The sequence below is a fragment of the Meles meles genome, chromosome 6 (assembly GCF_922984935.1).
Source record: "Meles meles chromosome 6, mMelMel3.1 paternal haplotype, whole genome shotgun sequence".
Taxonomy (NCBI): domain Eukaryota; kingdom Metazoa; phylum Chordata; class Mammalia; order Carnivora; family Mustelidae; genus Meles; species Meles meles.
This window is the reverse complement of record NC_060071.1, coordinates 51,134,150-51,155,441: the sequence shown is the minus strand read 5'-3', so window position 1 is coordinate 51,155,441 and position 21,292 is coordinate 51,134,150. Positions and strand designations below refer to the sequence as shown.

Below are 21,292 nucleotides of genomic sequence, written 5' to 3'. Positions count from 1 at the left end.
AAAAAGAGCATTATATATGCCTGATAGTTTTGAACAGTATCTGGGTTTTTATTTTCTCAGTTGAGTGTACTCATAGTAGAGGCATATTATATCTTAGTCACTCCTATCCAGGATTAACATTAAAAATAGAAAATTATTCAAAATCATCCCTACCATCCTTCTAGATATAAAATCCTATGTTACTATGTTATTTTTATGTTAGATTATATAGTGCTTCTTACCTCAGGCATTCTTAATTTTTGTGTGTGCATTTTTTTTGAAAACTGCCCCATTTTTTTTGGTAGTATAATATTACAGCTTGTTGACATTAACACAATCCACCAGTCTTACTCAGATTTCCCCAGTTTGGCTTTTACTCATTTGTGTGTGTGTATGTATTCTACACAATTTTGTCACCTGTGGTTTGTGTATCTGCCACCGCAGTCAAGATCCTGAATACCACAGGGATCCCTTGTATTGCTCTTTTATAACCACACCCACCTCTCTTCCAGGTTATGTTCCCAGTCTTTATCCCTAGCCCCTGGCAACCACTAATCTGTCCTCCGTTTCCAAAACGTTGTCATTTCAAAAATGTTACACAGTTGGAACCATAGAGTAGATTACTTTGGGGGATTGTTTTTTCTGTTTTTTTGTTTGGTTTTTCTGCTCAGCATGATTCCCTAGAGGTTCATGTATATTGTGTGTCAATTCATGCCTTTTGTCTGCTGAGTAGTATTCCACAGTAAGGATGTGCCACAGTTTATTTACCTGTTGAAGCACTTCCAGGCTGGTTCCAGTCTTTGGTTCCTGGGCCTGTTTTTGTATAAAGTTTTATTGGCACACAGCCCTGTCCATTTATTTACATTTTGTCTGTAGCTGCTTTGCGGAGTTGAATAATTGCACCACAGACCATATAGCCCACAGCCTAAAATATTTCCTAAAATATATCGGGCCCTTTATTGAAGAAGTTTGACCGCCTTGTTCTGAGCATGTGTATGAGCTGTGTAGTAATCTGCTTAACTGTTAGATCATTTGAATGCTATTGTTATGATCATTCTAATCATTTTGCAAAGAAATTGCATCATAGAGGAATTAAGTAATTTGCTCAAGGCCAAATGGCTGAGCCGGGTTTTAAAACCCAGGCAGTCCGGCCCTAGGAACTGCCTCTTAACCAGCCCTGCTCTCAATTAACTCAAGAAAGGGGAACTGAAAACAGGAAAGGCACCAGAGGGCCAGCAGCTGAGCTATGGGGGTTTTCTTTGAAGGCTGAAGGGATAATGGGATTTAGCCTGTGGTCATTTGCTTTCTTAGGAGAATAATACTTGGAAAAGAGCTAAATTTCTCACTAATTTGAATTTAGCAATTCCACATAGGACTTTCTACATTTTTCTGGGGTTTAACTAAGGCTCAGACCTCAGGTCCTGGTCACCTGCTTCCCACAGCTCCCCTGGCAAGTAGAAAATTAGCACAGCCATTGTTTTCTTCTGCTTCTTTCCCAAGGATTTGCAGTTAAGTAGGGACCTGGTCCTAGAGAAACCTCCCTGGACTAGGGGGGATGTGAAATGGTGACTTTTAAACAAAATGCATTCTTTCCCTCATTTTAGATGGGAAGACTTAGGCCCAGCTGAGATCTGGGTCTCCCTTTAGGATGATCAGCTATCTTGATTTTCCCAGAATTGAGGATTTCTTTCTTTCTTTTTTTTTTTTTTAAGATTTTATTTATACGACACAGAGAGACACAGTGAGAGAGGGAATACAAGCAGGGGAAGTGGGAGAGGGAGGAGCAGGCTTGCCTCTGAGCAGGGAGCCGGATGTGGCTCGAACCCAGGACCCTGGGATCATGACCAGAACAGAAGGCAGATGCTTGACTGAGCCAGCCAGGCGCCCTGAGGATTTCTTTTTAATTGAAATATAGTTGACATATATTAGTTTCAGGTGTACGACCTTGTGATTTAACAATGATAAACATTACAAAATGCTTGCCACAATAGTGTAGTTATCATCTGTCCCTGCAAGAAATTATTGCAATATTAGTGACAATATTCTCTGTGCTGTACTTTCTTATCCCTGTGACTTATTTTATAACTGGAAGTTTGTGCTTCTTAATCTTCACCTATTTTGCCTATCTCCCCAAACTCTCCCTTCTGCCGTCCACCAGTTTGTTCTCATATTTATGAGTCTGTTTCTGTTTTGCTGTTTTTAGCTTCCATGTAGAAGTGAAATTGTACGGTATTTGTCTTTCTCTGACTAATTTCCGCTAGCATAATAGCTTCTAGATCCATCCATGTTGCATTTTAAAGTTACAGAAGACAGTTTACTTTTGGAGTAGAGAATTTGACTTTTTGTGTTTGGAATTCAGATGCACTTAACCATGGAAATAATGCTCTCCGGTCCTTAGTCCTTAAACCTGCAGAACCAGATAGCTTAATTATGTATGATGGGTAAACTAGGCTTTGGGGAATTCCGTAGGCAAAGCCAGCCATCACTTATGACATTGTTTCTTTGGGGAACATTCATTCTTCTTCAAGACTGGGTGTTTGTTTCTTGCCCTATTAGACCCCTATACTTACAAAAGGATCTTAAAGTAATTTACTAAGGAGAACATTCTTATTTCAAAGGTAGGGTCTTGCTAAGTTGTTTCCACTTTTTGGCTCTTAGGAGTAATGCAGTTATGGAGATCGAAAGAAACTGCTATGCTATTTTAAGAAACCACCAAACTGTTTCCCAGAGTGGCTGAACCATTTCACGTTCTCATCAGCAATGTATGGGTTCCAGTTTCTCCTCCTTTTCGACAGTACTTGTTACTGTATTTTTCCATTACAGCCAGTCTAGTGGATGTGAAGCAGTATGTCACTACAGTTTTGATTTGCATTCCCTTAATGACTAATAATGTTGAGAATCATTTATGTGCATATTGTCCATTCATGTATCTGCTTTACTGAAATGATCTTTTGCCCATTTTTAAGTTGTGTGTTTTTTTGTCATCTCATTAATGAGTTGTAAGAGTACTTTATATATTCTGGATACAGGTTACATAAATAATTCACATAGATTTTCTCCTGTCTTATGAGTTGTCTTTTGGTTTTCTTGATGGTATCTTTTGAAATGCAAACAATTTGAATTTTGATGAAGTCCAGCGTGTCATTGTGTTCTTTTTCCATGATCCTTTGACCGTGTGTTGCCCAATCATTTTACCCTTCTTGAAGGAGCTTTGAGGTCCTGGACATGGGAGGTGTTAGCTTTATGGTGTTCTCCCATGCATCAGGCTTATTTTGAATACAGGGGCTACAGAGTAGATGTTCCTCATTAAATTTACTCTGTTTTGGAAAATTCACCACAGACCTATTTACCTTCTTTCAGAGTAAGTTAGCATCTGCCGCAGATCCTGTTGTCATCCAGAGCAGACATTGACGTTTTTTTGGTGAGGTTTGAAAAATTAACATTTGAATGTGAAAAGTATTTTCATTTCATAATGGTCCTATTTAGGCTTATGTCTTCTTTTTTCCAGAAAGCCACCATTCACAAATTATTTTGAAAACATCTAAGGCTAATTGCCAAATACATTTTATGGTTAAAATAACTAAGACACTTGAGGCAGATTTTACCAGAGGTAGATTTTAGAAGGTTGTAATGCCTGGCTAGTTTCAGTTCTGTGAGAAAGAATAAAACCAACTTTGCATTCCAGAACCTGTATTGTGTTTCATAAATACAGCTAAGTCAGTTCCTCAGGTTCCACAAGATGAAGGTCGCTGAGCCTTAGCACTGTTGACATTTCGGGCGGGGTAATCCTGTGTCGGGTGGTGCTGTCCTGGGCTTCAGAGGACCCCTAGCAACATTCTTAGCCTCTGCCCACTAGATGCCAGTAGCATCTCCCAACTTGTGACAACGAAAAATGTCTCCGGATGCTGACCTGTTCCCTGCAGGGGCACAACCACCCCTCCTCCCTGTAAAGAACCACAGCTTTAGATGTGTATCTAGAACTGTGATTTTGAATAAACAATAGTAACAGAATTCAAAGAAGTCCCTCTTCCATTTCCATAGGTGGGGATTGCCCCCAGGGTTGATAAAATGGTCTTTGCACACAGCCCGTAAAACGTAGGAGCTGGTGATTCCTCCCTGGCCAGCATACAGCACTTCTCCATGCTCTTTCTCCCTTTCCTGCCAGCTTCTTGCTGTACTTTTGTGCAAGTTCGTCCCACTGCACTGTGAGGTCTTCTGAGGGTCAGTGCAGACCATGTAGTATTCACCCTGCCCCGCCCCCCCCCCGCCTCCCCCATCCCCAGTTATTTTAAGATGCAGCTGTGGTGACCGATTCCAGATGCTTCCAGATGGTTCCTGGGAGCAAGCAAACTTCAGGAAAAGGAGGAGGGCTGAGTGAGATTTCCTCTGCTCTGACTTCTGAACACTCCCACTGTGATACAAAGAGCCGTGGAGTGTCAGGCGATGTGGATTTCAAGGGCGACCAGAGAGGAGGGGTGTGAGAGGGAAGGGTAATTAAGCGTTGCTTACGCTGTCCTCTTGTTCAGGCCCTGCTGGGTTGCCCCGACCCAGTTACTCTGCCCCCAGCCACCTAAATAGTGTTTGGGACAGCCAGCTGTCCTCAGACCACACGCAGCACGTCCCGCAGATGTGTGCCCCCAACTCGCCAGAAGCGGCCCGTTACTCTGGAATCACAGATGAGAACTTCCCTGCATTTGTCTCTGCAAGGTCCCGACCCTGAGGTTGCAGTTGGCACCTTTCAGCATCCCACAGACTGTGATGGCCCTTTTGGTTGCAGCCGTCCGATCTGCCCCTGGAACTCAGGGAATAATCTGTTGGTATCAGCTGCTAAGTACTGGATGGCAGCACCCACCTTCTGGGAGTTCTCATGAAATTGTGGCTATAACATTGTAACGAGTTGGAACATTGGAACAATGCAGATGCTTAACCCACTGAGCCACCCAGGTGCCCCTCATTATGATTTCTGAAGGTCTCTCTTTCCTTTCCTTGCTTGCTAATAAAAACTCTGGCTTTCATATTTTTTTTCCTAAATCACATTTTACTCAATTCTTCTCTTTCATAATGGCTACTTTCCCCTTCAGCTGACGTCAGACTCTGCTGCCTCCTATAATTTTCCTAATTGCTTTTTCTTCTGTTTTAGTCTGTGCCTTAACAATGGGAAAGAAACATTTGAGAAGGTGTATTTTGGGAAGGGAGGGGCCTGAGCAGCTTAAGGAGGTGGCGATTTCCTAATTCCACTTTCTTTTACCAGCTCCTCTCAGTGCACCTCTGACCTAGCCTCCTGCCCATAGGCAAAAACTTGACCTGGGGAGGAGGAAAGGAGCGTTCCTGAGGGCCGCTTTGTGTCCAGTGCCTGCCTGTGCCTTCTCATGCACTGTTTCATTTAATCTGCAAGAAGCCATTTGAGGGGGGTGTGTGTGTGTGTGTGTGTGTGTGTGTGTGTGTGTGTGTGTGTGTCCACTTTTACCACTGAGGAAATGAGACACACAGAGATTGGTTTGTCTTTCTCACAGAGGGCCAGCGTTCAGATGCAGGTCTGTCTGCTCCCAGGTTTGAGCTGTCTCTCTTTGATGGCCTTCTCTGTTGCGGTTAGTACCACCAGCACAGAGTGGGGGGAGAGGAACCTTTCGTCCCCAGAAGAGTGGATCCTGTGAAGGACACTTGTGCGTGGGGTGGGAGGTCATGATACCTCGCTGTAAGGACACTTCAGTTCCATGAGGAAGGATAAAACCAGGTGAGTACTGGTCTCCAGAAGGATCATCTTGATTTGGAGTGGCAGCTACCATTTTCCTCTGGGCATAGAAAATATGATTTAACCACTGGACAACTTCTCTTCACAAAGAATGACTTGATTAGTTAGGGGAACATTAATTCAGCTGGAATCAAAAGTGTCCTTAATTCTACGATTGAAGAAGATAGGAATAAGCCAAAGTAGTATCAGTGCACTTAGTTTAGAATAGACTTGTTTTGGGGGCACCTGGGCCGCCTCCGTCGGTGAACCGGTGGTCTCTCGATCTTTGTTGTGATATCAGATCTTGATCTGAGTTGTGAGTCAAGCCCCAGCTTGGGCCCGTGGAGCCTACACATGCACAACACAGAATGGATTTTTTTTTTTTTTTGCTTTTTTTACGCTAGAGTGGGTAGGTGAGGGGGTAAGGTAAGGGTTGTGTGTGTGTGTGTGTGTGTGTGTGTGTGTGTGTGTGTGTGTGAAAGAGAGAGAGAGAGAAAGACTAAAAATGGATATTTTCGGAGTTCTGGGAATTCACCTTGGAACTTAGGTTTGCTTTCCTAATTCATGATACAGAGAATATCACCTCTTATTGACTCAGGACTAAAGAAAGCTAGCTGCCTCCCTGTGTGATTGCTTGCCGGTTTTACCCTCTCTGAGGGAAGCAGCATAATGACAGACAGAGGAAGCATGGAGGAGGCCTGAGGACAGAGGAGTGGTTGGGTTGCTGAGCTGACATGCTTCCCTGGCGGGCTGCATTCTCTTCAGCTCTCTTGAATCGTTCTTGTTACTCCCTTGCCATGTGGGACTATCAGGGAAATAAGCTCATGGAAGAATTGAGAAGTAAATAGGAATTGCTGGATTATTGCCGGCTGTCTAACAGTTTCTCAAACAGGGAAAAAGATTTATACTTGCACTTAGAACCCCGGAAAGGTTTATACTTGCTACTGGAACTGGGTTGACATTTAACTTCTCATCTGAAAACACTACAGATTAACTATTTTAAGCTGTGAGACCAAGTCTGTGGTAAGAGACTGGCAATTAATCATCTAGTATTTGTCTCTTCAAAAATGATGTATTACAGCCCCACCAGGTGGCTGCCAACAGTGTGAATGAGACGGGCCAACACCCGCAAAGAGGAGGGAGAAGCTGCTCTTGATTTTATTTGTGCATCATTTTGACTGCATCAAAAGCCAGCTTAGGGAAGGGCAAAGAAGGGGGAAAGAACACTGTAGGGCTTTCTAGGAAGTCTGGCAGAAAACCCCCCCACAATCACTGTGACTCAACTTCGGACACAGAAATACCCCAAACCCAGGCAGAGTTTTTGAATGAGTTACTTGTGTTTCAGTCTCGTATATTCTGGTGCCCTAGTTCTGGCTGTTATTTTTAGTTTTCCTAAAAGAGCAGGGGATACTGTAGGCCCATAGGTTAGTTTTGGCTTGTGACCACTGGACGCTTGAATGTGATCTAGCTCAGATTCTAAACATCACATGCAGTAGTGTAGTAGGAAGAAATAAAACTGGTGACTTGGGGGCGCCTGGGTGGCTCAGTGGGTTAAAGCCTCTGCCTTCGGCTCGGGTCGTGATCCCAGGGTCCTGGGATTGAGCCCTGCATGGAGCCTGCATTGGGCTCTCTGCTCAGCAGGGAGCCTGCTTCCTCCTCTCTCTCTGCCTACCTCTCTGCCTAGTTGTGATTTCTCTCTGTCAAATAAATAAAATTAAAAAGCCAAACCAAACAAACAAACAAAAAACTGGTGACCTGAATTTCATTTTACGTCTTTCTCCTTTAGGCAAGTGGCTGCTGCTGCTTCTTTTTTTTTTTTTTTTTTTGGCCCTCAGTTTTCCCATCTGTGAAATGAGTAAATGATACTGGCTGATCTCCAGAAACTCTTAGTCGTGTGCATGAGCATTTGAGCAATTTTTGTTTTAATCTGGAAAAGAATAAACGTGTTAGACGTTTGAAACCAAATAAAAAAGATGAGCGAGAAAAGCTATATTTAATGTAGACATTTACATTTTTTAAATTAAACTCTACATTATGATATTGATGACAAGAAGAATGAGACCATTCACTCTTTTCTAGTTGTGAGATAGCACAGATGTGATAATAAAGTCCATATGCAGCCTCGCCGAAAGTATCTGATTAGACATAAAATGTTAAAAATAAAAGAATCTGATAAGTAAATTGAGCTATCAAGTTATTCTAGGCAGCACAAGGAGTATGAAAATACACACACACACACACACACACACACACACAGAGCTCTGAAAACACCAAAAGGTGAAGTTTGTTTTCCCACCTTACAGTTCTGTTCTCATCTAGGTTTAGAAAAAAGAGAAATTGTTTCTTTCTGTGTGTTCAGTAAATATCTTCCTCATTTGAAAATCAGACAGTATAAAATTGCAATTTTAAGAGCTCTGAATAACACACTTCGGTTTGTTGTCTTGTAGTCTATGCACTGATTAATAAAATGAACCACCCTTAATGGACCCAGATATCCTAAATTGCAGCTAGTAAGTAGATGACCGCTTCATTGACTTTATTTTTTCAAGGTAGTTGAAGACAGTGATTTCAAAAAAGCGTAACTGAAATTTTCTTCCAATTCTTGACGATACCACTAGTTTAGGAAATATCATGAACCGGTTGTGACGAAGGTAGGAATCCTCGTCCCACACTCCTTGTGCCTTGCCCCTTAACAAATTTTACCCTTTATGTTTGCCCACTTAAAAAAAAAAAAAAAGAGTTAATTCGTTGTTTTAAAAAATTACCCAGGAATGAAGAAAACTGATTCCATATGGTGGCTCCTCCTACCCTTAAAAAAAATCAGCTTATACATTTTTTGCTACTTCCCTTGGTTTAGTTTGCCTTCTTCCATATGTGCTTTCATCGGCATATTGCTGTGCCACCTGCTTGAAGTTGAGAAGATTAGCTTTGAATGCAGCATAGACTTTGATCTAGGAAGGGTTTTTTTTTGTTGTTGTTTTTTGTTCTTTTTTTTCCCTGTGAGACATTTACATGAAAACAATCTTTGATTGTCATACTTTATCTGTTCCTCCTGCTTATTTCCTCTCTGAACTGGTCATAAGGCTCTGTGAAGGACATTGCAGCTGGTTGCTATTGATTGATAATTAGTAAAAAATTACTTCAGGTAGAAATTAAGCAGCAACAACTGCTGATTTCTTAAAGAGAAGATAAATTCAGATTTTCAAATATTGGCACAGACCTCATGATAATTTTAAAAAGTAACAATTCTGGTTGTGGTGAAAAATTTTAGAAAGTTAGTTTCACAGTGCACCATATGTCAAATGCAGTCTTACATCTATTTTAAATTTAGTTTTCTATTTTAATTAAAAAAAGGGGTTTTGTTTTCAGACTTGTTCCTCCTAGTAACCACATGACGAAAGTTTACCAATGAAAAGCATGCATATGTAACATACACATTTTATATGTTATTATACATTGTTCCCAGCAGTCTTTTGGACTAAACAATTTTCCTCTTTTTGTTGAGCAAAAAGTATGGCAGTGGTCCACATGTAATCTTAGCTCTGGAATTGAAAGTTTAGCTGCTAGTTTTCTGTGCTCTGCTAACTGAGTTTGAGGGATATTTCCTATGTTCATCTTCATTTGCATCGAAAAGGAGTGTGTGGCCATTTTGCCATATATTCTTATAATAAGAGTCCGTTTCATTGGCATGTTATTTTACTTCTCTAAGCTTACTTTCCACTTCTGTATAAGACAGAGGCTGTGGGTATGGATGTGAGAGATGGGACTTCAGGTTAGAACAATTTCTAATGTTTTCCTCTTGTGAATATTTTATGGCATTATGGAAGCAGATTGCTTCGGTGGCTCTGGGACCTCATCTCTATTTGTTCTTCATTGACTTAGCTTTTACTACAAGAATTTCGTTAGTTCTAGCCATGTTGCATAGGGGTTTCTGAAAGATTTTGGTATATTCTAAATAATTAAATGTACTTGGCTATTATGTATTTAAATTATGCCAAAAGTGTCTTTATCAAACAAAAATTGGAGTAGGCTTTCAAAGAATCTGAACAAGGCTGACTATAAATGGAATTGGGGTCATTTATCAATATCCTTTCTTTTATATCATTAGTTGAATTAATGTGTAAGCATTTGGCTCAAGGAAGATGTTTAGCTTTTATTTTATTAATGGCTTAGCTTTACTGCTACCTTCCTTTTAGCTTGCAATAAGCACAGATAGTTATAGATTCTTGAAGATTCTTGTAACCTTCCATGTCACATGAAGTCCGTGAGCAATAAAATAAATGTAAGCTGTTATTCTTCCTCTTCTACTTGCTCTTTTCTGGGTGTATGGTTACATGACTATTTTGTCTTCTGTCTAACCTAGTCGCAATCGTTTTTGTGCTCTTAGAGAATAAAAGCCAACGAGTTAAATTATGTCACCGTTACTTTTATAATCAAATGCTAGAGAAGAAAATGCCCTGATAAATGGGAGGGCTTTTGAAATCCGTACACAAAGAGGAGTAGGCAAAGGTACCATATTAATCTGGTACCTTTTTTGGTTTTTGTTTTTCAAGATTTACCCATTCATTTGAGAGAGTGAGGGAGAGCGAGCAAGTGGGGGAGAGGGAAAGAACCTTCAAGCAAAGAACCTTCAACCTCCTTGCTGAGTGTGGAGCCTGACATGGGATTTGACCCCATGACCCATGAGATCATGACCTGGGCTGAAACCAAGAGTCAGAAGCCCAACTGGCTGAGCCACCCAGGCGCCCCAATCTCTTATCTGTTTGAGAGACTTGATCAGTGTGTATCGGTGTTGCACTTCCCATGGTAATGTTGTGTCCTTTGTTTAGATATCCTCGGAACAGAAGATCTTGTCGTGGAAGCAGCTGCCGATGCTGTGAGGTTTTATCCCTGGACCATTGATAATAAATACTACTCAGCAGATATCAATCTGTGCGTGGTGCCAAACAAATTTCTCATCACTGCAGAGATCGCGGAGTCTGTCCAAGCATTTGTGGTGTACTTTGACAGCACACAAGTAAGATTTGGTTTGCCAGGGACCTTGAGTGGGAAATTATTTGGTGCTTTCTTTATCCCCCTCTCCCCGCCTTTTCCATGAGTTCTCTTACTGTCTCTTCTTCTGGTTGTTTGTATGTTTGTTTTTCCTCCGTCTAGAAGTCCGGTCTTGATAGTGTCTCCTCATGGCTTCCACTAGCAGAAGCATGGTTACCTGAAGTCATGATCCTGGTCTGTGACAGAGTGTGTGAAAATGGTAAGGCATGCCGATGGGACCATCGTTGGTTCATATAATTGCTGTCCCTTGGTAAACAGAATATACTTTTGTTTTCTTAACTTAGAACAGTATATCTCCTGTGATTATATTACTTTACAAAGTATTTTACCTATTTCTCTTGGGAATCTTGCAATATTTACATTTTATTTTTTTAAGAATGGACGCTTCGGTTTGAGAAATCATTTTATTTTGGATGCCTTTAGGATAACACTGAGGGTAACACTGAGATTAATGGAAGCACTGCAGTGATATGCTGTTTTAAAAAATTTTACTTATGAAGATTCTTTTGCACATTAGGTGTAAACCGACAAAAAGCTCAAGAATGGTGTATCAAACACGGCTTTGAATTGGTAGAACTTAGTCCAGAAGAGTTGCCTGAGGAGGATGGTAAGTATTTATGTGTCAGGAGAAACATGGCTTTGGAGATGTGAGGGAGTATTTTAATGCAGGGAAGAAGAGTCAAAGTGAAATTCAAAAAACATTTTTTCCTCAGCTGTTTAAAGAGATTTGTGCACAACCCACTGGTGTGGTCTTACTATTAACTAAATAATCCATATTTTTTGCTTTACCACACATCGTAGGATTTTTCAAATATTGTTTTTCTTATAGATTAATGTAGAGGATTTCTACCTTAAATCTTAGTCATTTCCTCAGTCTCTTATCCTTTGTCTGCTGCCAAAAAAAGAGGGTTTGACCCATGCACTAAATAGTTAAAATTTATGTTCCTTATTTTGATTTTCTCACATCCTGAGGACGAATTCCCAGGAACCGTAGGGGGCATGTTGGCCCTGTTTTTATGTCCTTTAGACATGTGAGACTAAAAACAGACTCAGAATGCCCCCAATGCCAACCCCAGGGTAGCTCTCCACTTAACTGCCTTCTGTGATACTTTGGACCTTCCGTTTCTTCTTCCCCCTCTCTCTTCCCTTCCTCCACTACTCTTCTCACCTTCTCTCCTTCAGCATCTCCCTGTGCCGGGACCTACCAAGAGAAGACAGTACAGGAGATAAACACATACATTTATCCAGTACAGGAGATAAACACATACATGAACAATTGAATTGCCCAATGTAATGTCATGAGTATTTAAAAATATATGGGTCCTGTGGTATTTCAGAGATGCGAGAGATTATTTCTGTTTAGAAATTCCAAGACTGTCGTGGCATCATGAACTTTCACATGTCACTTGTTCCACGGGGAAGAAAGGCACAGGGCTTGTAGTGAGGGGACCAGGAGGGATGTGGCGTTAAGATGCCAGTTGTTGCAAAAGACATTCTAAGAGACAGCCAATATGAATTAAAGTACATAGACAGGATATAAGTAATCATTCTACAAAACCTATTTTAAAGGGAATTAAGAAATCTCTTTTTATATTCTGCCTTATTTCGAATTTTTCCAGAATTTTACCTTTGGGAATAAAACCCTGCCAGAGAAGAATAGGATAAAAAGGTTTATTTTTCTCCCTCTACATTTTTAATAATAATTGAAAATTAACAAGTACAATTTCTCTTCCCATGTCTTACAGGTCCTCTAAACTTGGGCCTTGTTTTGTGTATGTGAGCATGTACATAATTGCTTAGTTCTGACACTAGAATTTTCTCTTCATCCCGTTGTCCTTCAGAGTCCACATTTGAGTCATTTATTTAAATCTGTTTTTATTTTGTAATTTCTTTTCCCTTACACCACCATACATCTCCTTGCTCCTCGTCTGAACAATGTTCTTGCATTAATATCACTTAATATTGAAATAGATTTTGACAGATCTTTAGATGAAGTAATGAAATCCTCCCTAGAATTTTTAAAAATAAACCATAAGCTTTGTATGTGTATATCCTAACACCAGTATGAGACTTCCTGCTTGTCTGGATTAGATTTCATCTTACTGGTTCTAGCTCTTTAGTTCAGACCGTATTTTTGGTTTCTGGTTCTGTCATCTGAGGTGTTAGTTATCCTTTTAAGAACTGAATCACTCATAGTTCAGGTAAACATGCCTTTTATTTCTGATGACTCATCCAACCCTCAGTCCTTATGGAGCGCCTGCTGTCCTTCAGGCACCATGTTGGGTGGTGAGCCCCGCCTAGAGGGGGGTTTACAGGGGGGAATTGTCACTTCCAGCGCTTCTTTCCTCTGGGAGAGGTGTGTGCAGAGTGTATCAGCCCCACTTTTCTTCGAGAATAGCGTACATGATTTGCCCTTGATCAAATAGCTAACAAATTATGGAGCCTGAGTTCTCCCTCTCCCTCTGCTGCGCCCCCTGCTTATTCACGCTCTCTCTTTGTCAGATAAATAAAATATTAAAAAAAAAAAAAAGAGCCTGAGTTCCAGATCAGATTTTCTGACTTCTAATTCCATGCCTGGCCAGGCCGCTAGACATGGGTTCTATGGATTGTGCTCCATAGGCTCTTAGGAGACTTTCTTCTTCAGGCATATGGAAACTACTTCTGCCGTCATTTACCGTATCCAGTCTTATAACACTCATTCCCATCGTACACATACCTGCAAGCTGAGAATGTCACCTTGTTAGTATGCTAACTGGGATTACTGCCCTGTTATTTTGAGTAGTATCAGCTAAATTCCAGAAGCAAAATAGTACCAATACTAACCCAGCTAAACTAAGTTGTTGGTTTTTAGTGATCCTTGCCTGTCTCCTACATTTATGGTTATAGTCATTTTACTTCTCTTAAACTCCCTTTCTCTAATCAGGAAATTGTTCTCTAAATATCTGCTATACATAATAATTGTTACTCTGTGATTCCCAGGAGAAGGTGGGGCATTTACAGCATTTTGTGGCATACCAAGAGGACCATCCCTGCCTTCAGGAAACTCATTCTCCTTAAATAGCCAAAATTGGTGTTTCCAAAGCTTTGCCAGAATAGTATAATTGACAGTAACTCACATTTTCAGGAAAATATGAATAGATTCCATTGGTGAGGTGATGGAGATGACTTTATCATAGAAACCTTTTATAAAGTGCATTTATATCATTGTTTGTTTTAGTTTCTAGGATATTCTTATCAAGAGCTCTAAGCTCTGTATTTTTGTCTTTACTAGGTAAGTTACGATGTTAAGTACCAACTAAACAATATAGCTAAGCCACAGTTATTTAAAAGTATGGTTTGGGGGATACACACACACGCGCGCACGTGTGCGCGTGTGTGTGTGTAAATATGTGTATAAATATATGTTTCTCCTCCTGATTAGATGACTTCCCAGAATCTACAGGAGTAAAGCGAATCGTTCAAGCCTTGAATGCGAATGTGTGGTCCAATGTGGTGATGAAGAATGGTAAGTAACCTAGGACTAAAAACCTGAGGGTTTTTTTTCTCCTGCTCCTTGTAGGTTTTAAATTATTTGTGTATATGTGGAACCATTTGGCTCATATAAAATCTATAGATTTGTTCAATTTTAAGTTCCCAGCTGAAGAAAGAGCCAAAAGGGGCGCCTGCGTGGCTCAGTGGGTTAAAGCCTCTGCCTTTGGCTCAGTTCATGGTCCCAGGGTCCTGGGATTGAGCTCCACATCAGGCTTTCTGGTTGGTGGGGAGCCTGCTTTCCCCTACTCTCTCTGCCTGCCTCTCTGCCTACTTGTGATCTTTGTCTGTCAAATAAATAAATAAAATCTTTTAAAAAAAGCCAAAAGTAACATTTCTAAGAATTTATAATGTATGTTTAATAGTTAATTTGATAAGAATTTAGGAACTTAGAGCTTGCTTATAAGCCGTGACAGTGCCAGCCTAGCATTGTCATGGGGGACCTGGCTCAGTCAGTTAAGTTCTGCCTTTGGCTCGTGTCATGATCCTGGGGTCCTGGGATTGAGCCCTGCATTGGGTGCTCTTCTCAGTGAGGAGTCTGCTTCTCCCTCTGCCCCTTTCTCCCACCCCATTCATGCTTGCACTTTCTGCCTCTCTTTCTCTGAAATAAATAAATAAAATCTTAAAGAAAAAAAGAAAGAAAGCCTAGCATTGTCTTTGGGTTTGAGAAATACCCCCAAAATTGTAAAACATGAACCCTGTCCCTAAGGAACTCGTGGTCCAGCTATGGAATCAAAGTGTGCACCTTTAACATGCTAGGTAACCATGCAAGGGAGTCTTTGATGAGTGCAGAATGACAGATACAAGTAGTAAACACGTAGAGGTCAGATATGTGGTCGTTATTGTGGGAATGAGTATACAGAGAGTGCATCAAGGTGAAAGCAAGTCTTGGCCGTAGTGTTCATGGGATGGTCAAGATTAGGTAGTTGAAGGGGGAGAGTGCCAAGCAGGGGAGGAAGCATGGCATGAAGAATAATGGTGGTGTGTTCGAGGGTCACTTAGCAGTTGGAGCTAGCTTAGAAGAGGGAGGCCTGAAGGCTGGGCAAGAGCGTCTGGACTTTTCCTAACGGGAATTGGTGAGTCACTAGCACTATTTTACCCAGAGAGTGATGCAAAGAAGTTGGCATCTTTCAGAGGTTAATGTCATGGTGGTGTGCATGTGAGTTTGGCAGTTGAAGCAGGTGGAGGTAGATCTGAAGTCAGGGACACCAGGCAGCAGCCCGAGAGTGAGGTCGTGGGGCCTGGGCTGATGTGGTGGCAAGTGGCCATGTGGTGGGAAGCCAGAGCTGAGATGCAGCGAGAAGGACGTGGGCTGGTTGATGCACGTTGGGCCCTGACTGTTGGTATCAGTTTAATGAGGCTGCCATAGAGAAGTACAGCACACCTGGGAGTGTAGAACGGCAGGTGGTTACTGTCTTCAAGCTCTAGAAGCCAGGTATGTGAAACCAAGGTATCCGCAGGTCCATACTCCCTCTGAAGGTGCCAGGGAGGGATCTGTTCTGTTCTTGGTTCTGGCTTCTGCCAGTTCTTTGGGTTGTAGTAGCATGCATACCTCCCGTCCTCGCACAGCCTTCTCCCCATGTGCCTGTCTGTGTTCACATTTCTTTTTTGTATGAGGATAATAGTCATACCGGGACACCTGGGTGGCTCAGTTGGTTAAGCGGCTGCCTTCGGCTCAGGTCCTGTGATTAGGTCCTACATCTGGCTCCTTGCTCAGTGGGGAACCTGCTTTTCCCTCTGCCTACTCTGCCTGCCATTCCCCCTGCTTGTACTTTCTCTCTGGCAAATACATAAAATCTTAAAAATAAAATAAAATAAGGGCAGTAGTCATACTGAATTAAGGGTCTACTCTACTTCAGTGTGATTTCATCTTAACTAATTATACATGCAAATGAGGTAACATTAAGGTAACGTGCTGAGGTATTGGGAGTTAGAACTTCTACCTGTGAATTCAGTAGAGGGTACAGTTCAACCCATAACATAGTCCTTTAGGAATTGCTGATTGTGTGGTATTTTTCTGTCTTATAGCACTTGGTTGTCTCAACAAGTATGCCATGGTAGGTGAAACACTACAGAAAGGAATGAAAAAAAGCCTATTTACACTGAGCTTACCCAGTGTCCCCTGAGATAAGAGTCAAGTGGAAGATCAGCTTTATACAAGTAGAATACTTCATCTCAGTTTTTGGTGGCACTTGAGTGTTAAGTGAGATTGGGGCCCTTTTGCTTGCCTGAGATCTGACCTGACCCATGTCATTCTGGAGAATCTCCTTCTGGTATAGTAAGCTACTCCTTCGCCTTTTCTCCCCTTCTATCCTTCTCCCCCACTTTACTCTTTCTGGGGGGAATCTGATGTGTCTGTCACATTGAATTGCAAAGAGAGATGTTCTTCTTTTACAGTAGCGATTAAAATAATGCCCTGCTAGATTTAGATTTCAGCCTATGTTGTCATCTCCCTGTTACCGAAACAAACTCAGAATGAGGCTTGGTCCTTCTCATTCCTTCATTGAGCAAATCCTTGTTGAGCATTTATCATCGGCATTGCTGTACACGATCTTTACTATAAAAATATGTTTAAGGTATGGTACATAAACTGAATCAATTTGGAATAAAATTATATTCAGTGGTGCTTGTTAAATTTATGAGAACTATTTTCAGAGAAGCTTACTCGGCTTCAATCACTGTTTGAAAAATCTGCCCCCCCCAACCGACCCCGTCAGTCCATACATTCAGGAAGTACTGCCTTGTAATTTACATTTAGAGCTATACATTTAGAGGCGGGACTGAACACACTTTATTACTTTGGAATTATGGTCAAAGGTGTTTTCTGAAAAAAGGCTGTTCTACCTGTTTTAGACACCAAACAATATTCTTAAGAGAATTGCAGAGCAAGGAGGCGTACTGTAGAGATTTCATGACTCTGCCCTGAGCATCTCTAACCTTTTCTCTTCAGTGTTGGTATGCTGATTTGCGATTCACAAAAAGCCAAAATACTACCAGTAGCTTAACTCCATGTTTAAGAGGATCCTGAACTGTGTGGTGTGAAGGAGACTTAACTATCTTATCTCTAGGAGAAGCCCTGGATGTGGAAATACAGCCTAGGTCTTAGGCAGTGTCAAGGACATCCTTGTATAGCCCCACATCTTAAAGACTGAGCACTCTGTGTGTATGGGTTGGGTCATGTTACTCCTCCAGAGTGACCTACTTCCCATGCTCTTTGCAGGACTTTGCTTTGCTGGTGGTCTGGGGACCCAGGGAACTGCTCCTTCCTCCCACCAGGCTTTTCATGAATGTCTGCCAGCAGGTGCTCACAGTGGTTAAATTTGGTTTTGGGGGATCTCCTCCCCTAGATCTTTTTCTCTTACACCCCCACTCCTTTCTCTTTTCTCTTTTTCTTCTTTCGTCTTTCTCTTGCTTTTAAAAGCTGGTGGCTAATTATACGTAGCATAAAATTTCCCATGTTAACCATTTTATACATACAGTTCAGAGGCAGTAAGTATGTTCACATTGTTCTGCAGCCAGGACTACTGTAGGGTTTTTAAACCAAAAACTGTTTAAATCAATAAGTTGGTTGACAAAGAAAGGTATTCTTTTTTCTTCTTTTCTTTTTTTTTTTTTACTGGAAGTCCATCTGGTTATTTTAATGAAGGAATAAATGTTTACACAAGATCTTAGAGTGTAATGTACCTAATTCATCCCAAGGCTACCATAACAAGCTCCGACCCAAGCCTTTAAAGATAGGGGCCAGTAAAGAAAATTTCTCATTCATGAACACAGATGCCATGATTTTAATAAAAAGAATAGCATTTAACTACTGTAATACATGGCCTTACACTTTATTATGTTGTAGTGGAATTTCTCCTTTACTGCTATTTCTCTAAAGAATCAAGCGACAGTTTCCAGTCCTAACACTGTCACTGAGCTCTGTGATCTTGGATCTCATTTTGCCTGGGATTCATTTGTAATCTGGAAAATGGAGTTGAGCCCCATCCATTTCTCCCCGCTGTGGCTATCCATTCCAGTCACCTGGAACACCTTTACCTGTGCCTCACCCGGAGTGTTTCTCTCAGAAAGGGTGGGGGGCAGCTGTAGTTTACTGTAAGTGCCTTAGGAATTCAGATCTGCAGCCGTGGCTGAAACTACGGACATAAATGATCGTCATCTAGTTCTAACTTGTAGGAGTCTGTGCCTAATCCGTGGGACTAAATCAGGCATTCCAAAGTGGCATTAGCCCTGATGGACTTGCTCTCTCCGATTCCTAAATTGTGGGCTGTTTGCAAGTCACCTCTCTGACTTACAAAGCTGGCTAAAGACAGGAGTGCCCAGTGTAGAGTCACCAAGAGGCAAAGACAAAAATTGTGGGCCATGCCTTTTATCTGTCCTCGCTGCCTTTTTCTAGTAGGAGCTAGTATTATGGCAAAGTCACCAGTGTTTGCATTACCTAATCCACCTGCGGATCTGAAAGAAATAATACAGGCTTTTTAAGTAGCTAATTGTCTCAGAGCATAATTGAGACCCTAGGTGTACCTGGGCCATTTGAGTTTTTCTTCTTTCGGCCTCAACTCTGTCTCTGGTCCACAATTTAAATCCAGTTTCAAGTGTTCATTCATGCATTAAAAAAATATATTTATTGAGTACTTATGTGCCAGGCATTGTTCTGCATGCTTGGAATACATCAGTGAAGAAAATGAACAAAAATTTCTGTCCGTGTGGTTTTCATTCTGGTGGGAGGCAGTAGTCAACAGACAACACAATTAATAAATTACACAGTGTGTTAAGAAGATGTTAAGTGATACAGGAAAAAAAAATCATAAAGCAGGGTTGGGATGTCGAGATTGCCAGATAGACTGCAGTATTAAATCAGGTGGTCAGGGTTGGTCTCCTTGAGAGCTTGAGATTTGAGGAAGGAGATGAGGTGCTTTGCCATGTGGATATCTGCAAGAAGAGCAGAGCAGGCGTTGGGAATAGCTACAGCAAAGGCCCTAAGGGAAAAGCGTGCCTTACGTGTTTGAAGCACATTTAGGAGCACACAGTGGCTGAGGGGAGAAGGTCAGAGAAAGCGGAAGACCAGATTATTTAAGGCTTTGTAGGGCATCAGAGTAACTTTCACATTTACTTAAAGTCAGCTGGGAGCTGTTGCGGGTCATTGAGTAGAAGAGTGACGAGATCTGACTTTAGGTCTAAAAGGACCCCTCTGGCTGCTGGGTGGAGAGTAGATGATGGAGATGAGGAGGAGCCAAAAAGACCTCGTAGGAGGCCATTGCAGCACTCCAGGAGAGAGACAGTGGTGACCCGGATGAGAGTTGTAGCAATGGAAGACGTAAGTACAGGTCAAATTCTGCATATATTTTGAGGTGGAGCTTGCATGATTTCCTGATGGTTTGGGTATGAGATATGAGAGAAAGAGAGCAGTCAGGGACTCCAGGATCTGGACCTGAGCAGTTTGAAGGATAGGTTGCCATCAATCGCAGTGAAGAAGATGCAGATGAAACAGACTTTGAGAGGCAAGGGGACAGTAATTAAGCTTTGGACCTGTTAAGTTTGAGATGGCTACTAGACTTCCAAGGGGAGATGGCAAGTTGCTAGTTGGATAGACGTGTGGAGTTTCAGAAGAGAGGCAAATGCGTGGCATTTAAAACCATGATCCTGGATGAGATCACCAAGGGAGTAAGTGTAGTAAATAAAGTGGACCAGGGACTCAGCCCAGGGACATTCCAACATCAGGAGAAGAGAAGGAACCAGCAAAGGAGACTGACACAGAATGACACAGAATGACCAGCAAGGTAGGAAAACCGAGACAGTAGAGTCCTAGGATCAAGCAGAGTGTTCTTCAGATGGAGGGAACGGTCAGCTATGCCAGATGCTGCTGGTAGGTCAAGTAAGATGAGAACTGAGAACTGACCTCTGGATTTAGCAATGTGGGCTGTCACTAGTGACACCAATAGCTATAACCTCTCCATAATCGCAATTTCAGGTGTCCCACTCTCTGAACACAACCGAATTTTCCAGCACACTTCCTCCCTACAGTGCCTCAGTCCAACTATTCTTCAACTCCACTGCGACTTCAAAACTATCACCTTTGCACTGACCCTCTTCCCATTGATTTTCTCTTTCTCTTTCTCTTTCTTACTGTGTTGTAGCTATTGGTAATGATAAAGTCTTAGGGCATGACTGGGAATACTTGGCCGAAGTGGAGGAGAGGACAACATCGGTAAAAGACATTTAGTGAACTGAGAGTTAAATTGTTGGAAGGGTCATCTCTGTGGCTATTGAACTTGCTAGGAATTCTTCAGGATTGGAGAAAATGACAGTGAAAATTATGAAGAAATGGGAAAATGGAGGAGAGGGGGTCTGTTGGATGATGGTAGTGAAGTTCTTGGACACTTGCCATAGTCTTTGTGAAAATATCAGGAGGCTTTTTTATTCGGGGAGATTTTAGGAGTAATTTAATTCATCGTTTCTCAGCTGAGACCCACTGAGGGTAGGGGAGTGCATTTCAAATGCTACACCCTCCCTTTCAAGGTACTTGCCGGGCTCCCAGTGACAGTTACTTTAGTAAGCCTGTATTCCCCATTGGCGGATAGGATGACGAATCTCTCAACTACAGTGGGTTAAAAACTGTTAGGAACTTTCAAACTAGTTTCTTCTCTCCAGTTTAGGAATGACTTTGATAGCGTCCTTGCCAGATGACCATCCATCCTTTTTAGTTAAATGCTTCAAATAACAGGTACTTCAGTACTTTGTGAAATAGTCTTAGATGCAAGTCATTGCATGGAGAAATCAAAGAACTGTTCTTATAATTACTAGCCGATAGAGAATCTTTTTATGCTAGTAGTGTTGGGGGGAGGACACTTGCTTTACTTTGTCATAGAGCTGAGACTAAATGGTGACAGTTTTCTCTCTGGATGATGATGTATTCTCCCTGCCTCTCGCTGTTACTAGCTTTCCTTTTGATCCCTCATCTTCCTAGTCTTCCTAGGAGGTGAAGAGAGTTCCAACAGAATT

General features: G+C 41.6%; 1 protein-coding gene across 1 annotated transcript in view; it reads left to right on the top strand.

Annotated features, from left to right (window-relative positions):
• The window catches only part of AAGAB (alpha and gamma adaptin binding protein), a 48,853-nt gene that overhangs the window by 5,104 nt on the left and 22,457 nt on the right, over positions 1–21,292 (top strand). Inside the window, exons 2-5 of the mRNA XM_046010206.1 lie at positions 10,540–10,727; positions 10,865–10,961; positions 11,280–11,369; positions 14,184–14,267. Coding sequence (XP_045866162.1) covers positions 10,540–10,727; positions 10,865–10,961; positions 11,280–11,369; positions 14,184–14,267 — 459 coding nt within the window. The remainder of the gene's footprint in view (positions 1–10,539; positions 10,728–10,864; positions 10,962–11,279; positions 11,370–14,183; positions 14,268–21,292) is intronic.